The sequence below is a fragment of the Poromitra crassiceps genome, assembly GCF_964638095.1.
Source record: "Poromitra crassiceps genome assembly, chromosome: 28".
NCBI classification, from domain to species: domain Eukaryota; kingdom Metazoa; phylum Chordata; class Actinopteri; order Beryciformes; family Melamphaidae; genus Poromitra; species Poromitra crassiceps.
Genome location: NC_139651.1, coordinates 6,301,955 through 6,321,799, shown reverse-complemented (window position 1 = coordinate 6,321,799; position 19,845 = coordinate 6,301,955). Strand labels below are relative to the sequence as shown.

At 43.7% G+C, this 19,845-nt stretch overlaps 1 protein-coding gene across 1 annotated transcript; it reads right to left on the bottom strand.

Annotated features, from left to right (window-relative positions):
• Window positions 1–486: 486 nt before the first annotated feature.
• Window positions 487–19,813, bottom strand: LOC310799661 (intestinal mucin-like protein). Its single transcript, XM_083662254.1, has 19 exons — window positions 12,732–19,813; window positions 12,249–12,418; window positions 11,592–11,763; window positions 11,146–11,393; window positions 10,274–10,457; window positions 9,823–10,042; window positions 8,308–8,462; window positions 7,882–7,951; window positions 7,178–7,305; window positions 6,967–6,998; window positions 6,714–6,870; window positions 5,859–5,963; window positions 5,130–5,170; window positions 4,870–5,001; window positions 4,222–4,320; window positions 3,313–3,441; window positions 3,155–3,194; window positions 2,422–2,542; window positions 487–909 (listed from the first exon to the last, which is right to left on the bottom strand). The coding sequence occupies exons 4-19, from the start codon at window positions 11,359–11,361 to the stop codon at window positions 696–698; spliced, it is 2,043 nt and encodes a 680-aa protein (XP_083518380.1). The 5' UTR covers window positions 11,362–11,393; window positions 11,592–11,763; window positions 12,249–12,418; window positions 12,732–19,813; the 3' UTR covers window positions 487–695.
• Window positions 19,814–19,845: the final 32 nt, after the last annotated feature.

Genomic DNA, 19,845 nt, shown 5'->3' with positions numbered 1-19,845 from the left:
AGCTACCTTCCTGACAAGCTAGCATGACATGGTTGGTACCAATCAATGCCTTAGGTCTTCTAGTTTCATACCAGAAAATTCAGCCTCTGAAATGTCCAAATCGTGATTTCCCAGAAATTGCGATATTTCCGAAAATCGACCCAAGTCTACTCCTCAGGGTGAATGTGTACGTATACAGTATGTAAAAACGGCTGTCTGTATTTATCTTTTATTTTTTTATTTTGCAATGCTCAGGTGACCACCAGGCGGAGCCCCACAGACCACAGGTGGTCCGCAGTTTGGGGACCAATGTCTTAAAGTATCCACATCAACTGCCCCAGTGGGGTCAGTCCCGTACATTATGGTATGTAACTGTGGAGAGACAGTCTCTTCACTCACAGAACCAAGGTTACCCTGTAACCAAACTGATCCTCCATGTTGCTGAATATTTGTGTTTTGCTAATATGTACAAGGGCCACATAGAATGTAGAGATACAAGTGTTCATTTTGCAGGAATTCATTTTATTAATATAGACTACTATGATAATTATGCTAAACTACAATACATTTACACGACAATTATATTCTGTGACATTGGAAAAAGTGCTGCACAAGTCATTGGGTACAATGATGAAAGCTGACACTGTTGTGTAGCATCTGTAAGGCATCTGGCTCCAATCCACTGGAAACATTCATCGGTCACGTGTGCTCTCGTCTCAACGTCTCCTGCGTCTGCGGCCCACGCCGTCCGTGACCCCGGACCCGCCGGGCACACACTGGCTCACGCTGCAGCTGCAGGCCACCACCGTGGTGTAGGTGTGTTTGACCTTGGAGCCGTCGCGACACGTCAGCTCCACCTCCCCCGTCTTGGTGCTCGTCTCCCTGCAACACTCACACTCGTGCATCACCTTGCTGGCTGCTGCAGAGTACCTGCTCACAACACACACACACACACACACATGAAGCAAAGACAAGCAAATAGTAAACGTGTTGTAAAAATGTTGTCCCCCACCAGTCATCCATCAATCAATCAATCAATCAATCAATGAATGAATGAATGAATGAATGAATGAATGAATGAATAAAGTTTATTTCGCGCCACATCACAAAAAAACAAACATGCGAAACAAAACAAACATACAATGCTGGCCGAAAAGGTTAGGGCTGAAGCTATAAGCTTGTAAATGCCCTAACCCAGTTCATCTTATAAATTACAAACTTTCCATATGGTCTAATTACAAAGAAACAAACGAACAAATTAACAAAAACAGCAAGCAATTTTTTCTTTTTTTTCTTTTTTAAGCATTTGATCTATACGTCATATATACATTTTTAGCATTTGAACTATACATCATCAAAAGACAGTTAACCATCAGTTCTATATTTCTCCAGTATAAAGTGTTTCAACTTTCTCTTAAAATGAACAATATTTTTACTTTCCTTTAACTCCTCCGGTAAACCATTCCACAACTTCACCCCACAGACAGAAATGCACATGCTTTTCTTAGTGGTGTGCACAATCGGCTGTTTTAAATTAAATCTCCCTCTTAAGTTATATCCCCCTTCTCTATCATTGAACATTTTTTGGATGTTGTTTGGCAGTAGATTTTGTGTTGCTTTAAACACTATTTGTGCAGTTTTGAAATCCACTAGATCCCTAAATTTCAATGTCTGTGACTTTAAAAATAAGTCAAGTGAATCAATTGTATATTCATTCATATAGCACAAGAGTTATCTCAAAGCGCTTTACAAATAGAGCAGGTAAGAAGACCAGGCTCTTTATTATTTTAGACCCAACAATGGAAACAATTCTCACGTGCACTGGAGATTATACTGTGAGGTCATGTGACAATTGAAACAGTTAGCCAACAAGAGCAGCACTTGGTGGCAGCAAGGAAAAGACCCCTTTAACGGGGAAGAAAACCTTGAGCTGACCTGGCTCTTGGTGGGCGTTCATCTGCCATGAGTGGTTGGGTTGAGAGAGAGAGAGAGACAGTAATAATGAACTATAATATTAATAGTCGAGGGTTACAACTGTAATAAAAACATGACTAATAATAGTAATAGTAGCGGTGGATCTCTTCCCACTGGAATCAGGATGGAGCTCATGGAGGATGCATGTAGTTCTACCCTTGCATCAGTCCCATTTATCGTCAATGCTGCCCCGCAGGGCTGTAGTACTCCAGTCCGGTCTCAGTCTCGAGTCCGGTCTCGAGATCGATTTTTGGCGGTCTTGGTCTCGTCTCGGACTTGAATCGGTCCTGAATTAGAAGGTGCCCCCGGAACACAAAGTGTGTGTGCGAGCAGTGTGTGTGTGTGTGTGTCTGTGTGTGTGTGTGTGTGTGAGAGAGAGCGGGGCGTGTTAAAGACACCGAGTTGCAGAAAGGTGCCCTGGCAAAGCAGCGTTCTGACTGAGTAGTGCTATAAAGATGGCCGACTCACATGGAGGAGCTTCCACAGTGTCCGGCGCAGGAGGAGATGTTGACAGGCGACAGGCTCCTACAGTCGTCCACCTCGATGACCGTCTCGTTGGTATGGACCTCGCAGATGCTACGCACCGTACCTGGAACATACATACACACAGCGTTAGGCTTCACTAGATGACGTGGTGACAGACAACTTTGTGGGCAAAATTACATCTTTCCAACGTATACAGTTGTATCTGTTCACTACGGTGGCCTAGAGAGGTCAATGCACTGTGCAACTAGACAGAACACCATCAATTTTTACAACACAGGCGCTGCAAATACACACAACACAACCAAGTAGACTTAATGTGTTGTGTGTATGCAATATTTATGTATTGCAGTTGTATTTGCAGCACATGTTGACAGATTGATGGAATTGATTTGCTCGTGTTTTGTCTATTTGCATGTTTTCTGAAAGGAGAACTTCCACCGAAAAACAATGCTGATTTATTTTTGCACATATCCAAAAACTGTAAGCAGTTTTGCAGACATTCATTTAATTTGACAGTTATTGAGAGTTTATTTGAGTGAAGTTGTGGACCAGTGATGCCATTTGTGCATGAATGACATCAGTGTCAAAGTCTGCAAAACTTGTTTTCGGATATATGTGAGATCAGGTGCAAAATTAATCAGCATTGTTTGCAGTGCGTTGACCTACAGTAGGCCACTGTAGTATACAAATCTCTTCACTACACTCTTTAACTTACAGCTCTTGCAGCATCCACTAGAATCAGTAGTCACTGTGCCCTGGAAAAACAAAGGCAGATTTCAGATTGCATGTTAGACATATCAGTATGCAGTCCAGAAGGTCCAGGTTATGAGCTGTGGATTGTTTGTTAGCGTGGGTGAAGGCAGAAGAACTCACAGGTTCACAGTCCAGTGGGTTGAAGGGAGGACAGGTGGTCTTGGTCTCCTTGGTAATGAGCTGTCCATTAATCTTCTCACAGGTGTATTTCACACACTTGTCATCAGGGGGCGACCAAGTCGTGTTCACCTGTACCACCATGCGGTTAGAGGAGGAACACATAATGGCTTTATTAGATAGTGGGAGAGAGAGAGAGGGATGACGGAGGTCCTGGGCCTCGCTCGCTCACACAGTGCGTGACCAGGCACCCTGAGTATCTGAGAAACATAAACTCCATTTTAAACATACGCCACTGATTTCCTGAGTCGATTCAATATCGATATTTCAGTTACAATACCAATTTTGCTTGGATATGAAAGAGATTCTGAAAGAACTAATGATGTAGATTGTACAAGGAGCCCTCTAACCTGATGCATTAGCATGATTAAAAATATGAATGTTTACAGATGTTTATGAGCTCTCGTTGCGCTAAGAACCAAACCACGCGAGTCTAACAGGGTTAAAGCTTCAAGCGGGAAAAGGCATTATATTAAAAGATCGATATTGCGACTTATGAATTGATATCAGTTCCTTCAGATTTATCTATCATTTATATAGCGATTTATAGATCGATTTGTATCGATATATATTTTTTAACCTAGCACTACTACACATACCCCAAAACAACAAGAAATAGCTATGCAACAAAGTGCATTGATTACTTTGCTACTAAATGACATCACTCTCTCTCTCTGTCTCTGCTGTCTAGCATCAAAATGACATCAAACACAGAAATAATTGGAAGTGGTGAATATGTAACATTTGATGTCATTTATATGCATCATAAAATGTCATGCCTGTTACGCTTGGCATTGTATGATGTCTGAAGGCTTTCTCTGAGATCTGCTGTTCCGTCACACAGACACTCACCTGGATGGTGGTGGTCGTGTTGTCTGGCAGGGTGACAACACACATCTTCTGAACACACGTCCCACAGCACTGGCCAGAGACAGGCTGGTACTCATAACCCTGCAGGACGAGGAGACAAGGCAGATGAGGTGAGAGCTCTGAACACATGTGCCACAGAACTGGCCAGCAGGCAGCAATCTTTCATTCGTGCGCATAGAATTGTGGGTACTCATGGGCATCCTCGAAAATGTCTCTCTCCTCTGCGCTTGCTCTTATGACATCAGTGATGATGTCACAATGCCTATGACATCATCAGTGATCTCACAATGTACAATTGCTCAAGTGACATCACTGATGACATCACTTCCAGTTGAGTGACACCACTTCCGGGACAAAGAAAATCGCAGCCCACGTCTTGCTGCCTTTTAGTTATGATGATGATGATGATGATGATGATGATGATGGTGATGAAGATGATGATTGCACTTGGGTAAGAGTATGAAACGTAAAATGCAGTCTGTATGTTTGTCGGTACATGAGGGAGCATGCTGTCCCTCTGAGCAGGCTTTGTTGCAGACAGCACGTGTGCAGGTGTGTGTGTGTGTGTGTGTGTGTGTGTGTGCGTGTGTGTGTGTGTGTGTGTGTGTGTGTGTGTGTGTGTGTGTGTACCTCTGAGCAGTCTTTGTTGCAGACCACAGGTGTGCAGGAGATGGTGTGCAGCTTGGTCTTGCTGTCCACAGAGCTGCTGCAGTCACAGACTTCACAGGACTCAGGTCCTGATGGTGGGATCTTAGAGCCGGGCTGGGAATACAAATGCAGCCTGATCAAACTTGCTGCTCAATTCAATATTCTTCATTTAGATTGCTGGTTATTAATTAATTAATTAATTAATTAATTAATTAATTAAGGGATATTGACTGTGTTCTTACCTGGTACTCAGTGTTGTTGTAGACGCACACCGCTTTAGGAACTGGAGAGACAAACAGAAGCCAGGTCAGGGGAATTCATACACTGATCGTGACTGTTGTTCCTGAAGAATGTTTTAAAGACACAACACTAGTGCCCTCTTGTGTCTGGAAACATTAATGCAAGATTCTAGATTCAATAAATGTATTGCCATGTCAACATAGTTGATAGGAATTTGTCTTGGTTCACTATCAGACAAAGACAAGACAATGCCGCAGCACACAAATACGTAAAGAAAAAACATCAAACCCAGAAAGTTTAGGCAGTACCCAGCAGCATTGTATCCAGTGTAAAGTGCATACAGTTTAAAGTGCTATAGAGGTAATACATAATAATGATTCAGTACAAATTCAGATGCCTTATGGCTTGGAGGTAGGTGCTACCTCTGAAGCGAGATGTTTTGAGACTTTATGCTCCTGTATCTCCTGCCTGATGGGAGGAGGTTAAAGAGGTGATGTGCCAGATGAGAGTGCTCTGCTATGATTTTGTGCCTTCCTGATTATATATATATATATATATATATATATATATATATATATATATAAAACAAAAGAAGGTACCACCGCACACTGAAGTCAGGATTTAACTGAGATTTATTCAGCAAACGACGCGTTTCGCTCTCCTTTCTCTTCATATATATATATATATCGATCAACATCAGGGACATCGACATCGACAATGGAGTCACATACCGCACTGGTAGGAAGCGCAGCAGCTGCCACTGGTCCTGGTGATGTTGAGCTGGAACCCTGGTTGGCAGGTGATTGTGTCAGTGGGACACAGATTGACATCGCACTCTGTTGAGGGCAAAATGACGGGATGAGTATCAAGAATGTCACTGTCGTGTAGCTCATTAGCTTATAGCTATACACTTTTACACCAGTTGTGTGCACATGGATTTTTAAGCGTGTCAAATAAATAGCCCTGAGCCTCACGTTAATAATGTGTATAAAGAGGCACATTTTCCACCTGTGGTTTTCTAGTCATTCACCTCTACTGTACATCACCAAGTGTATATAGTGACATACTACATACTACAGAGTAAACATGCAGTGAAGTTACAGCAAATGTAATGTGTCTTCAGGGTCCTAGAGTCCCCCGCTTGGCTTTTTCTCCCATTTTCTCCCAAATTGTACTTGGGCAAATCACCCCTGCTCTCCCAGTCTTTGCTCCACCCCCTCGGCCCTCTGCCTGCCGATATGGGGAGAGGTGTAGGCTAGCACATGCTTCCTCCGATACATGTGCAGTTGCCAGCCACTTCTTTTCACCCTGACAGCGTGGAGTTTCACCGGCAGGACGTAGCGTGTGGGAGGGTCACGTTATTCCCCCCAGCTCCCCTCCCCTCCCCTCCCCTCAGAGCCAGCACTAGTGCAGTGACCAGGACTCATACCCCATCGGCTTCCCTTCCCACCCGCAGACACGGCCAATTGTGCCTGTAGGTGCATCTGGCCAAGCCGGAAGTACCGCCGCCGGGAATTGAACCCGGGTCTCCGCGGTGATAGGAGAGTGCTTTTACCTCTACACTACCCAGACGCTGTGTTACTCACCACAGACAGGGCAGCAGTCCTCTGTCTTGTTGACCAGGTGCTGGCCAGGCTTGGTGCAGTTGAGGCTGGGTGTGCATGGGATAGGCTGGCACTGGATGCTCATGGAGTCCTTGTCACACATGCACCGATTGCAGCCACTGTCCCACGTGTCACCAGGCTGGTGGAAGGAAGAGCAGAAGGAAACTGCTCAGAAACAAACATCACAAAGATCACAATCTGTTGTATGAACTCATGTTTTAAGTAGAGTTCTCACCTGCTTAGGTTTACCATCAGGTCCAACGCAGTCTGAAATCCAAACAGAAGAAAGTATTTATAGATTAGACAGCATAGCAGTTTAGACAGAGCAAATGCTCGTGAACTTCGTTACAGTAGCCTACTTCAGTTTTTCAGGTACAGTACTTCATCCACCACTGACTATGTTCCCTTGAGCCAATGCAGAGCAGCGTGTGTGAGGCAGGCCTTACCGCAGGAGACCACACACATGTCATAGACGGTGTTGAACAGAGTGGTGTCAGGGGGGCAGAAGCAGCCCTCCTGGGTGTTGGAGCTGTTAGTAGATGGCTGCTTCCCTGCCTCGAACTTCTTGTTGTACCTGATGTGGAAATTGCAAATGAGATTAGTAAAAGTAGATTTTTCTTTTTTAAGATTTTGGGGGCCTTATCACATAAAACTAGACGGCAGTTGAACGCTTAAGTTTATGCAACAGTTGACTTTGTGTTCAGCAAGATAATCTTCTCAATTGAGGACCACTTCTATGACTTTTGAAGTGTTTTCTGAAAATCGCTGGAAAACGCATTCGCCATTTGAAAATCGTCAAAGTGGTCCTCATTTGTGAAGATTATCTTGCTGAAAACAAAGTTCTCTGTTTCATAAACTTTTGTTAACCACAGACCTCATTTCAAGCATTTAACCAAAATCCCCATACACAAATCCCATTGACTTACAGGTAGCAACTGTAAGTGCTAACATTAAGGTCTTTTGGACTCATTCCTGTGGTACGATTATGCACCGTTTGGTGATAGACCACGCCCACCACCACACCCCCTGTTGGCCAGTCAACATATGTAAATGTAACAGCTTTTGGAGATATCTTGCTTATAGATGGACGGATGTATGAACATGCAGACAGACGCAGGGGAAAAACATGACATCAGTGGATCAGGCCTACCTGTCATTGCATGTAGGCTGTACAGCTGGACCACAGGCCTTATACACCTTGTTGCTTGGACACTTGTGCTCTGTAGGATGGAAATTATGTTTAAAAAAACATTCTGCCCGGATATTATATATTCATGCATTATTATTATTAGGCTATACACAATTTTCAGAACTCCAGGAAACAACTGGGCGTTGTATCAATGGTATCGACTTAAAGGAGAATTTCGGTATTTTTTAAAGCCTGAGCCTGTGACCATTGCAAAAATGATCTTGTTTTGTGGACGTACTGTACGTGCAGGCTGCCGAGGCAAGTGGCCGCGAGCTTGGTCAATGCTGCACCAATTTCAAACAAATTCTGCTAGTTGTACATGAAAAAATATGAAAAGAGGGGATTGAAAAGATCGATTAATATGATTAAAAAGAGTGGAAGTCTCACCACACTGCCCGTTGGTGGCATTCCTCCAGTCGATACAGACTCCTGCACTGGAGCACTCCGTGGCATAGGCCTCCAGGCTGGAGCAGGTGCAGCTGTCTTTGCAGGCCGTCACGAATGCTGCCGGCGGCACAAATGCGTGGCACTGCTCGAAAACACTAGAGGGCGCAAACAAACCAGGACAGAATGTATTAGCATGGTCAGGGACAGTATCCAAATTTCATTTTCCAAACGATTTTAACTGCTTTTGAATGGTCTCTGTGAATGGTTATTATGATTGGTCTTGGTTTGGCATTATCTCTGAGCCATAAAGGATAAGGTCACACAAAAATACTAATTCAGTCATTATCTACACACCCCCATGGAAGGAGAAGGGTGAAGTTTTTTGGTCCACAAAATATTTTTGGAGTTTCAGAGCAAAGCACTGTTGCAGAATTCTCCTAAACTGAAGTGGATGGTGACCAACTTTCAAACATTTAAAAAAAAAACTCCATGGTACTTGTTGGAGAAAAATATGAGTTCCATTGGCATTTCCTAATCAATAAGCTATAATTGCATACACATAATTATTCTCCCCTTTGCTCTGGCCCATTGGCCCATGACATCTCACTCATAGCAGAGGACTTCTCCTTTTGCTTGCTGAGACCTTGTCCAGTGCATCGTGTACCATAACAACTGATAACTCAGGCCAGACAGGAGCCTGCACGACGCACACACAATTCACCCCCCCTTCCTCCTCTCTGTTTCTCTCTGCCTACCTTTGCCTATAAAGCATATGTTGACTGTCGGCCATTTGCTGAATATTTGACTCTGTACATTGATCAGACGTGTACATTGAGATTCAAGCCCTCTGTCAATATACATATTGCAGAGAATGTATGGTAATAAATATACTTTTATGAGACATCTTCCTAGACTCATTGGTTTCAATTTATTTGGTAGATAAGCTGTTAATTATCACATTTAGCGGAGATGTAGAATTTTCTTCTCTATCAGTACTCATCTGGCGTAATCCAAGTTACCAGAAGCCCTGAGATGCCAAGTTGACTTGAAAGTACATCATTTACACCCTGCAATCTTCACTGTAGCCATGTGCTCTAAGAAGGTACAGTAAGATGCGGATATTGTAGTCTGCTACAATATTCCAGCTAAAAACGGTGTAAATGATGTATTTTCAAGTCAATTTGGAATCTCAGGGCTTCTGAAGACTTCACCATCCACTTCAATTGTTTAGGGCACATTCCCAAAGTGGGGTACGCGTACACTCAGGGGTACTCGCACATCAGGGGTAGGCCAAGAAAAACAAAATCTGTAGTGCCCTCTGGAAATACAGCCACCAAGAGGTTGAATGTTTGAGGGCGTACAGGACTTTAAAATCTTTTGGGACCACTTGTTTAGGAGAATTCTGGAACAGCGTATTGCTCTGAAACTCATTTTTGGGTGAACTTCTCCATGAAGCAATAGAATGTGGTGAGTAGGTCTGGCGAAAGCCCTCTATATTGTGCTGGTTCTCCTCACCTGCTAGTTAGGATATCACAGAGTTTGCAGGGCGCTGGTGTCGATATGGGGGGTGCCGAGGAGGCACTGGCAGTGGTGGAGGAAGGTGGTTTGGTGGGTGGGACTGTGGGGGTGACACAGGGAGTGCCTGGGACCTGCCACTCGCCTGCAGAGACTGGGCACTCCTCGATCTGGCCGTTGGGAGAACGGCAGTCGTTGGCCTGGGAGTTGTCACAGGTTCCTGGGAAGGGAGATTGAGAGGAGAGATGACCAACTTGAAGCTAGGGCAGCCATTTCAGCATCCACCATAGACTGGCTCTCTTACTATTTGATGTCCAGGAAATTTGAGTCCATTCATGGCTATGTGTCTTCACAGTCCTCAATCACGTTTAGTGTGCCGCAAGGGTCCATTCTTGGGCAAATTCTGTTCTTCTTGTATATGCTTTGTTTGGGTAACTTAATTATAACTCACCACACAGTCCTTCAGTGTTGCTGTTGAAGAGAGAATAGGGCAAGTCGATGCTGAAGGAGGAACCCCTGTAGACCACTTGCACCTTGATCTCCAGTATCTCCAAGGTGATCACCATATCTGTGCTAGTGAGGCGCAGGACAGAATTGCTGTAGGCAGGATAGATACGTTTCTGGTTCACATACACCTGAAGGGTAAGGAGAGAAACAGCACATTAGGATTACCAAAACCAGCAGCATGTCTAACTAGATTTGATACCATATACTGAGACTAAGGATGTACCCCAATGCCATGGGCCATGTTTGACATGTCCATCAGTTGTTACGTTTCTTCAAATGAATTCATATCATTACATTACATTATGTCATTGTGGATGGCCACAAGATAAAAGGCCCATTCTGTTCTGCAATATAGGACTTTGATTTCACTCGTTGTTTCATTTACTACACATTATTGAAAAGTCATCATTATTCTGTAGTGGCCCCCACCGAGTCAGATATGGGAGCATAGCGAGACAAAAGCCTTTAGACAGTTCATAAAACCTAGTTTAGTTAAAGAGAGAGCGGGAGAGAGAGCGAGAGTACAGCATGAGGATGTGGAAATAATAAATATTAGGTTAGAAAATACAACATTTGCCGGATTGCCTGTGGCTTCCGTATAAACCACGCCCACAGATACAGAGACAGATCATTTTGTTGGTTGAGCAGATACAGACAATGACGTCTCTGTACACCTCTAATTGAAACACAATGAAATCAGACTATAGACCTATACTGACACACTAATCTTTCACCGATCACTGATCAAATCAATAATGTAGTGAGATATTGACACTAAAACAAAGTATGTGTTGACAAGGTTTAATGGCTGCTCACCACATTGACTGATGTCCCGAGGGTCTTCATCTGAGTCAAGACAACCTTGTAAGACAGGTAGTCGATAATGAGAGCCTGGGGACAGAATGTGCTGTCTGAGGGGTCACAGTAATTGTTGTTCACTATAATAGTGAGGTTGTTTTTAGGAATGATCTCTTTGACCAGATAGTAAGAGCAGTTCTCCTTGAAACTGTAAGATTTTCCATCAAATGTCATGTAGCGTGATCCACCCGGGCTGCTACACACACCTGTAGGATGAGAAGATTCATGTAGTATAAATAGTACAATAGTCGAAAGGTGTACACCGTACCATAGATTATAGTATAGCTAACGTTGTAAAATATGTTGCAGACTGTAGGTAATGTGATTGAGGCAATGCAAAATATCCAAGACAAAAGTGGAAAAAGTACAGTAACTGCCTTCTGAGGTTACATTTAACAACTCACATTCGCATTCATAGTGGAAGCAGCATCCAGACGAATCGAAGACCTTGACAAGCTTCCGTCCATTAGCACAGAGTGGTTGCTGAACTGTGGGACAGGGAGCAGGCGTCTCAATGACCTGGCCTTTGGTGCACGTGGCTGTGGTGCAGTTGTTAACCTGCCAGGACTCTCCATCCTGGGCGAGGATGAACAAGCAGTTACTCAAACATGCAAAAAAATTAATAGCCCAGGGGTTTATTTAACAAAACATGTAGCCATACCCCGCATCTATATGGGACCTGCGGCAATTTGGGATTTGGCTTTGAATTGAAGTTTTACGGTATACAATGTAGTTCAAATGGCTTCGCAGGTTGTCAACAAGCATCTAAATGAATAGAGGTGTTAAATATTTGACAAAATGAATCTTTAATAGATGGTTGCAGGCAATGCAAGAGTATATTTGAACAGTAGTACGTGCAAACGTACTACTGTTCAAATATACAAACTTTGAGTGATTTAAGCCTGCATAGCATAAATGGCCTACAGTAGCTACACAAAGCTCTTCTCCTATACAGACAAAATACTCTAGGTAGTTGAAATACATTACATAGATAAAAGGAAAATAAAGTATTGACAGCCTTCTTGGAAGCTAACCACATTTGATCTAGGCCTATATTGTACCTTTCTGGGTGGATCCACGTGGGTGCAGTCTACAGTAGTTGTAGGTGAGGGTGTTGGGGGTGAGGGTGTTGTGGAACATGGCTTGGATTGTGTCTCCACTTGGCAAGACACTCCACAATATGCACTGTAACACCACCCTAAACCATCAGTGACATTATACACCAAGTCCCCTGTGGAAATGAAAGACATGTGGAATATATGAACAAAAAAGAGACGCTAAAGAGAGATATCAAAATGTCTGTGATATTCAAGACATTCTGCATGCTGTAATAAAAAAAAAAGCTGAATCAAGGCACTCTTCAAAGATATTCTGCATGCTATTGAAATAAGACTGGTTCTTAAACTATGAACAAAAACAATGAATGACAATATAGAAAGCAAAACTCTCACACACACACACACATACACACACACACACACACACACACACACACACACACACACATATTTGTGAATTCGATAAGAAAGTGGTATATCACTCACCAGGATGATATGATGTTCCATTGACGTTACAGGTACATATGCTGGATGTTGTAATTAGTGCTCCAGTTGTTGTGGGCAGCTGTGAAGTACCTGGTAATGTCTCAGTAATTGGTCCAATAGAGGTAAATCCTGTAGATGTTGAAGGCTTGAATGTGGTTCCCTTTGTGGTTTCAACTGGTTTTGCAGTGGTTCCCTTTGTGGTCTTTGATGGTCCACTAGTTGTGGTAACAACAGAGGGTTTGGAAGTCACAACTGGTTTGGAAGTCACAACTGTTGTTTTGGGGCCTTCTGTTGAAACCTCAGGTACTGAAGTGGTAGTTTCAACAATAGGTGAAGTGGCAGCTGTTGTTGGGCCAGTAGTTTCAAACTTTGGTGGCTTTGTTGATATGGTTTCAACTGTTGTTGCCTCTTTTGTGGTTGTTTCAACTGGTTTGGCAGTGGTTCCCTTTGTGGTCTTTGATGGTCCACTAGTTGTGGTAACAACAGAGGGTTTGGAAGTCACAACTGGTTTGGAAGTCACAACTGTTGTTTTGGGGCCTTCTGTTGAAACCTCAGGCACTGAAGTGGTAGTTTCAACAATAGGTGAAGTGGCAGCTGTTGTTGGGCCAGTAGTTTCAAACTTTGGTGGCTTTGTTGATATGGTTTCAACTGTTGTTGCCTCTTTTGTGGTTGTTTCAACTGGTTTGGCAGTGGTTCCCTTTGTGGTCTTTGATGGTCCACTAGTTGTGGTAACAACAGAGGGTTTGGAAGTCACAACTGGTTTGGAAGTCACAACTGTTGTTTTGGGGCCTTCTGTTGAAACGTCAGGTACTGAAGTGGTAGTTTCAACAATAGGTGAAGTGGCAGCTGTTGTTGGGCCAGTAGTTTCAAACTTTGGTGGCTTTGTTGATATGGTTTCAACTGTTGTTGCCTCTTTTGTGGTTGTTTCAACTGGTTTGGCAGTGGTTCCCTTTGTGGTCTTTGATGGTCCACTAGTTGTGGTAACAACAGAGGGTTTGGAAGTCACAACTGGTTTGGAAGTCACAACTGTTGTTTTGGGGCCTTCTGTTGAAACCTCAGGTACTGAAGTGGTAGTTTCAACAATAGGTGAAGTGGCAGCTGTTGTTGGGCCAGTAGTTTCAAACTTTGGTGGCTTTGTTGATATGGTTTCAACTGTTGTTGCCTCTTTTGTGGTTGTTTCAACTGGTTTGGCAGTGGTTCCCTTTGTGGTCTTTGATGGTCCACTAGTTGTGGTAACAACAGAGGGTTTGGAAGTCACAACTGGTTTGGAAGTCACAACTGTTGTTTTGGGGCCTTCTGTTGAAACCTTAGGTACTGAAGTGGTAGTTTCAACAATAGGTGAAGTGGCAGCTGTTGTTGGCCCAGTAGTTTCAAACTTTGGTGGCTTTGTTGATATGGTTTCAACTGTTGTTGCCTCTTTTGTGGTTGTTTCAACTGGTTTGGCAGTGGTTCCCTTTGTGGTCTTTGATGGTCCACTAGTTGTGGTAACAACAGAGGGTTTGGAAGTCACAACTGGTTTGGAAGTCACAACTGTTGTTTTGGGGCCTTCTGTTGAAACCTCAGGTACTGAAGTGGTAGTTTCAACAATAGGTGAAGTGGCAGCTGTTGTTGGGCCAGTAGTTTCAAACTTTGGTGGCTTTGTTGATATGGTTTCAACTGTTGTTGCCTCTTTTGTGGTTGTTTCAACTGGTTTGGCAGTGGTTCCCTTTGTGGTCTTTGATGGTCCACTAGTTGTGGTAACCACAGAGGGTTTGGAAGTCACAACTGGTTTGGAAGTCACAACTGTTGTTTTGGGGCCTTCTGTTGAAACCTCAGGTACTGAAGTGGTAGTTTCAACAATAGGTGAAGTGGCAGCTGTTGTTGGGCCAGTAGTTTCAAACTTTGGTGGCTTTGTTGATATGGTTTCAACTGTTGTTGCCTCTTTTGTGGTTGTTTCAACTGGTTTGGCAGTGGTTCCCTTTGTGGTCTTTGATGGTCCACTAGTTGTGGTAACAACAGAGGGTTTGGAAGTCACAACTGGTTTGGAAGTCACAACTGTTGTTTTTGGGCCTTCTGTTGAAACCTCAGGTACTGAAGTGGTAGTTTCAACAATAGGTGAAGTGGCAGCTGTTGTTGGGCCAGTAGTTTCAAACTTTGGTGGCTTTGTTGATATGGTTTCAACTGTTGTTGCCTCTTTTGTGGTTGTTTCAACTGGTTTGGCAGTGGTTCCCTTTGTGGTCTTTGATGGTCCACTAGTTGTGGTAACAACAGAGGGTTTGGAAGTCACAACTGGTTTGGAAGTCACAACTGTTGTTTTGGGGCCTTCTGTTGAAACCTTAGGTACTGAAGTGGTAGTTTCAACAATAGGTGAAGTGGCAGCTGTTGTTGGGCCAGTAGTTTCAAACTTTGGTGGCTTTGTTGATATGGTTTCAACTGTTGTTGCCTCTTTTGTGGTTGTTTCAACTGGTTTGGCAGTGGTTCCCTTTGTGGTCTTTGATGGTCCACTAGTTGTGGTAACAACAGAGGGTTTGGAAGTCACAACTGGTTTGGAAGTCACAACTGTTGTTTTGGGGCCTTCTGTTGAAACCTCAGGTACTGAAGTGGTAGTTTCAACAATAGGTGAAGTGGCAGCTGTTGTTGGGCCAGTAGTTTCAAACTTTGGTGGCTTTGTTGATATGGTTTCAACTGTTGTTGCCTCTTTTGTGGTTGTTTCAACTGGTTTGGCAGTGGTTCCCTTTGTGGTCTTTGATGGTCCACTAGTTGTGGTAACCACAGAGGGTTTGGAAGTCACAACTGGTTTGGAAGTCACAACTGTTGTTTTGGGGCCTTCTGTTGAAACCTCAGGTACTGAAGTGGTAGTTTCAACAATAGGTGAAGTGGCAGCTGTTGTTGGGCCAGTAGTTTCAAACTTTGGTGGCTTTGTTGATATGGTTTCAACTGTTGTTGCCTCTTTTGTGGTTGTTTCAACTGGTTTGGCAGTGGTTCCCTTTGTGGTCTTTGATGGTCCACTAGTTGTGGTAACAACAGAGGGTTTGGAAGTCACAACTGGTTTGGAAGTCACAACTGTTGTTTTGGGGCCTTCTGTTGAAACCTCAGGTACTGAAGTGGTAGTTTCAACAATAGGTGAAGTGGCAGCTGTTGTTGGGCCAGTAGTTTCAAACTTTGGTGGCTTTGTTGATATGGTTTCAACTGTTGTTGCCTCTTTTGTGGTTGTTTCAACTGGTTTGGCAGTGGTTCCCTTTGTGGTCTTTGATGGTCCACTAGTTGTGGTAACAACAGAGGGTTTGGAAGTCACAACTGGTTTGGAAGTCACAACTGTTGTTTTGGGGCCTTCTGTTGAAACCTCAGGTACTGAAGTGGTAGTTTCAACAATAGGTGTAGTAGCAGCTGTTGTTGGGCCAGTAGTTTCAAACTTTGGTGGCTTTGTTGATATGGTTTCAACTGTTGTTGCCTCTTTTGTGGTTGTTTCAACTGGTTTGGCAGTGGTTCCCTTTGTGGTCTTTGATGGTCCACTAGTTGTGGTAACAACAGAGGGTTTGGAAGTCACAACTGGTTTGGAAGTCACAACTGTTGTTTTGGGGCCTTCTGTTGAAACCTCAGGTACTGAAGTGGTAGTTTCAACAATAGGTGAAGTGGCAGCTGTTGTTGGGCCAGTAGTTTCAAACTTTGGTGGCTTTGTTGATATGGTTTCAACTGTTGTTGCCTCTTTTGTGGTTGTTTCAACTGGTTTGGCAGTGGTTCCCTTTGTGGTCTTTGATGGTCCACTAGTTGTGGTAACAACAGAGGGTTTGGAAGTCACAACTGGTTTGGAAGTCACAACTGTTGTTTTGGGGCCTTCTGTTGAAACCTCAGGTACTGAAGTGGTAGTTTCAACAATAGGTGTAGTAGCAGCTGTTGTTGGGCCAGTAGTTTCAAACTTTGGTGGCTTTGTTGATATGGTTTCAACTGTTGTTGCCTCTTTTGTGGTTGTTTCAACTGGTTTGGCAGTGGTTCCCTTTGTGGTCTTTGATGGTCCACTAGTTGTGGTAACAACAGAGGGTTTGGAAGTCACAACTGGTTTGGAAGTCACAACTGTTGTTTTGGGGCCTTCTGTTGAAACCTCAGGTACTGAAGTGGTAGTTTCAACAATAGGTGTAGTAGCAGCTGTAGTTGGGCCAGTAGTTTCCACCTTTGGTGGCTTTGTTGATACGGTTTCAACTGTTGTTGCCTCTTCTGTGGTTGTTTCAACTGGTTTGGCAGTGGTTCCCTTTGTGGTCTTTGATGGTCCACTAGTTGTGGTAACAACAGAGGGTTTGGAAGTCACAACTGGTTTGGAAGTCACAACTGTTGTTTTGGGGCCTTCTGTTGAAACCTCAGGTACTGAAGTGGTAGTTTCAACAATAGGTGAAGTGGCAGCTGTTGTTGGGCCAGTAGTTTCAAACTTTGGTGGCTTTGTTGATATGGTTTCAACTGTTGTTGCCTCTTTTGTGGTTGTTTCAACTGGTTTGGCAGTGGTTCCCTTTGTGGTCTTTGATGGTCCACTAGTTGTGGTAACAACAGAGGGTTTGGAAGTCACAACTGGTTTGGAAGTCACAACTGTTGTTTTGGGGCCTTCTGTTGAAACCTCAGGTACTGAAGTGGTAGTTTCAACAATAGGTGAAGTGGCAGCTGTTGTTGGGCCAGTAGTTTCAATCTTTGGTGGCTTTGTTGATATGGTTTCAACTGTTGTTGCCTCTTTTGTGGTTGTTTCAACTGGTTTGGCAGTGGTTCCCTTTGTGGTCTTTGATGGTCCACTAGTTGTGGTAACAACAGAGGGTTTGGAAGTCACAACTGGTTTGGAAGTCACAACTGTTGTTTTGGGGCCTTCTGTTGAAACCTCAGGTACTGAAGTGGTAGTTTCAACAATAGGTGAAGTGGCAGCTGTTGTTGGGCCAGTAGTTTCAAACTTTGGTGGCTTTGTTGATATGGTTTCAACTGTTGTTGCCTCTTTTGTGGTTGTTTCAACTGGTTTGGCAGTGGTTCCCTTTGTGGTCTTTGATGGTCCACTAGTTGTGGTAACAACAGAGGGTTTGGAAGTCACAACTGGTTTGGAAGTCACAACTGTTGTTTTGGGGCCTTCTGTTGAAACCTCAGGTACTGAAGTGGTAGTTTCAACAATAGGTGAAGTGGCAGCTGTTGTTGGGCCAGTAGTTTCAAACTTTGGTGGCTTTGTTGATATGGTTTCAACTGTTGTTGCCTCTTTTGTGGTTGTTTCAACTGGTTTGGCAGTGGTTCCCTTTGTGGTCTTTGATGGTCCACTAGTTGTGGTAACAACAGAGGGTTTGGAAGTCACAACTGGTTTGGAAGTCACAACTGTTGTTTTGGGGCCTTCTGTTGAAACCTTAGGTACTGAAGTGGTAGTTTCAACAATAGGTGAAGTGGCAGCTGTTGTTGGGCCAGTAGTTTCAAACTTTGGTGGCTTTGTTGATATGGTTTCAACTGTTGTTGCCTCTTTTGTGGTTGTTTCAACTGGTTTGGCAGTGGTTCCCTTTGTGGTCTTTGATGGTCCACTAGTTGTGGTAACAACAGAGGGTTTGGAAGTCACAACTTGTTTGGAAGTCACAACTGTTGTTTTGGGGCCTTCTGTTGAAACCTCAGGTACTGAAGTGGTAGTTTCAACAATAGGTGAAGTGGCAGCTGTTGTTGGGCCAGTAGTTTCAAACTTTGGTGGCTTTGTTGATATGGTTTCAACTGTTGTTGCCTCTTTTGTGGTTGTTTCAACTGGTTTGGCAGTGGTTCCCTTTGTGGTCTTTGATGGTCCACTAGTTGTGGTAACAACAGAGGGTTTGGAAGTCACAACTGGCTTGGAAGTCACAACTGTTGTTTTGGGGCCTTCTGTTGAAACCTTAGGTACTGAAGTGGTAGTTTCAACAATAGGTGAAGTGGCAGCTGTTGTTGGGCCAGTAGTTTCAAACTTTGGTGGCTTTGTTGATATGGTTTCAACTGTTGTTGCCTCTTTTGTGGTTGTTTCAACTGGTTTGGCAGTGGTTCCCTTTGTGGTCTTTGATGGTCCACTAGTTGTGGTAACAACAGAGGGTTTGGAAGTCACAACTGGTTTGGAAGTCACAACTGTTGTTTTGGGGCCTTCTGTTGAAACCTCAGGTACTGAAGTGGTAGTTTCAACAATAGGTGAAGTGGCAGCTGTTGTTGGGCCAGTAGTTTCAAACTTTGGTGGCTTTGTTGATATGGTTTCAACTGTTGTTGCCTCTTTTGTGGTTGTTTCAACTGGTTTGGCAGTGGTTCCCTTTGTGGTCTTTGATGGTCCACTAGTTGTGGTAACAACAGAGGGTTTGGAAGTCACAACTGGTTTGGAAGTCACAACTGTTGTTTTGGGGCCTTCTGTTGAAACCTCAGGTACTGAAGTGGTAGTTTCAACAATAGGTGAAGTGGCAGCTGTTGTTGGGCCAGTAGTTTCAAACGTTGGTGGCTTTGTTGATATGGTTTCAACTGTTGTTGCCTCTTTTGTGGTTGTTTCAACTGGTTTGGCAGTGGTTCCCTTTGTGGTCTTTGATGGTCCACTAGTTGTGGTAACCACAGAGGGTTTGGAAGTCACAACTGGTTTGGAAGTCACAACTGTTGTTTTGGGGCCTTCTGTTGAAACCTCAGGTACTGAAGTGGTAGTTTCAACAATAGGTGAAGTGGCAGCTGTTGTTGGGCCAGTAGTTTCAAACTTTGGTGGCTTTGTTGATATGGTTTCAACTGTTGTTGCCTCTTTTGTGGTTGTTTCAACTGGTTTGGCAGTGGTTCCCTTTGTGGTCTTTGATGGTCCACTAGTTGTGGTAACAACAGAGGGTTTGGAAGTCACAACTGGTTTGGAAGTCACAACTGTTGTTTTGGGGCCTTCTGTTGAAACCTCAGGTACTGAAGTGGTAGTTTCAACAATAGGTGAAGTGGCAGCTGTTGTTGGGCCAGTAGTTTCAAACTTTGGTGGCTTTGTTGATATGGTTTCAACTGTTGTTGCCTCTTTTGTGGTTGTTTCAACTGGTTTGGCAGTGGTTCCCTTTGTGGTCTTTGATGGTCCACTAGTTGTGGTAACAACAGAGGGTTTGGAAGTCACAACTGGTTTGGAAGTCACAACTGTTGTTTTGGGGCCTGCTGTTGAAACCTCAGGTACTGA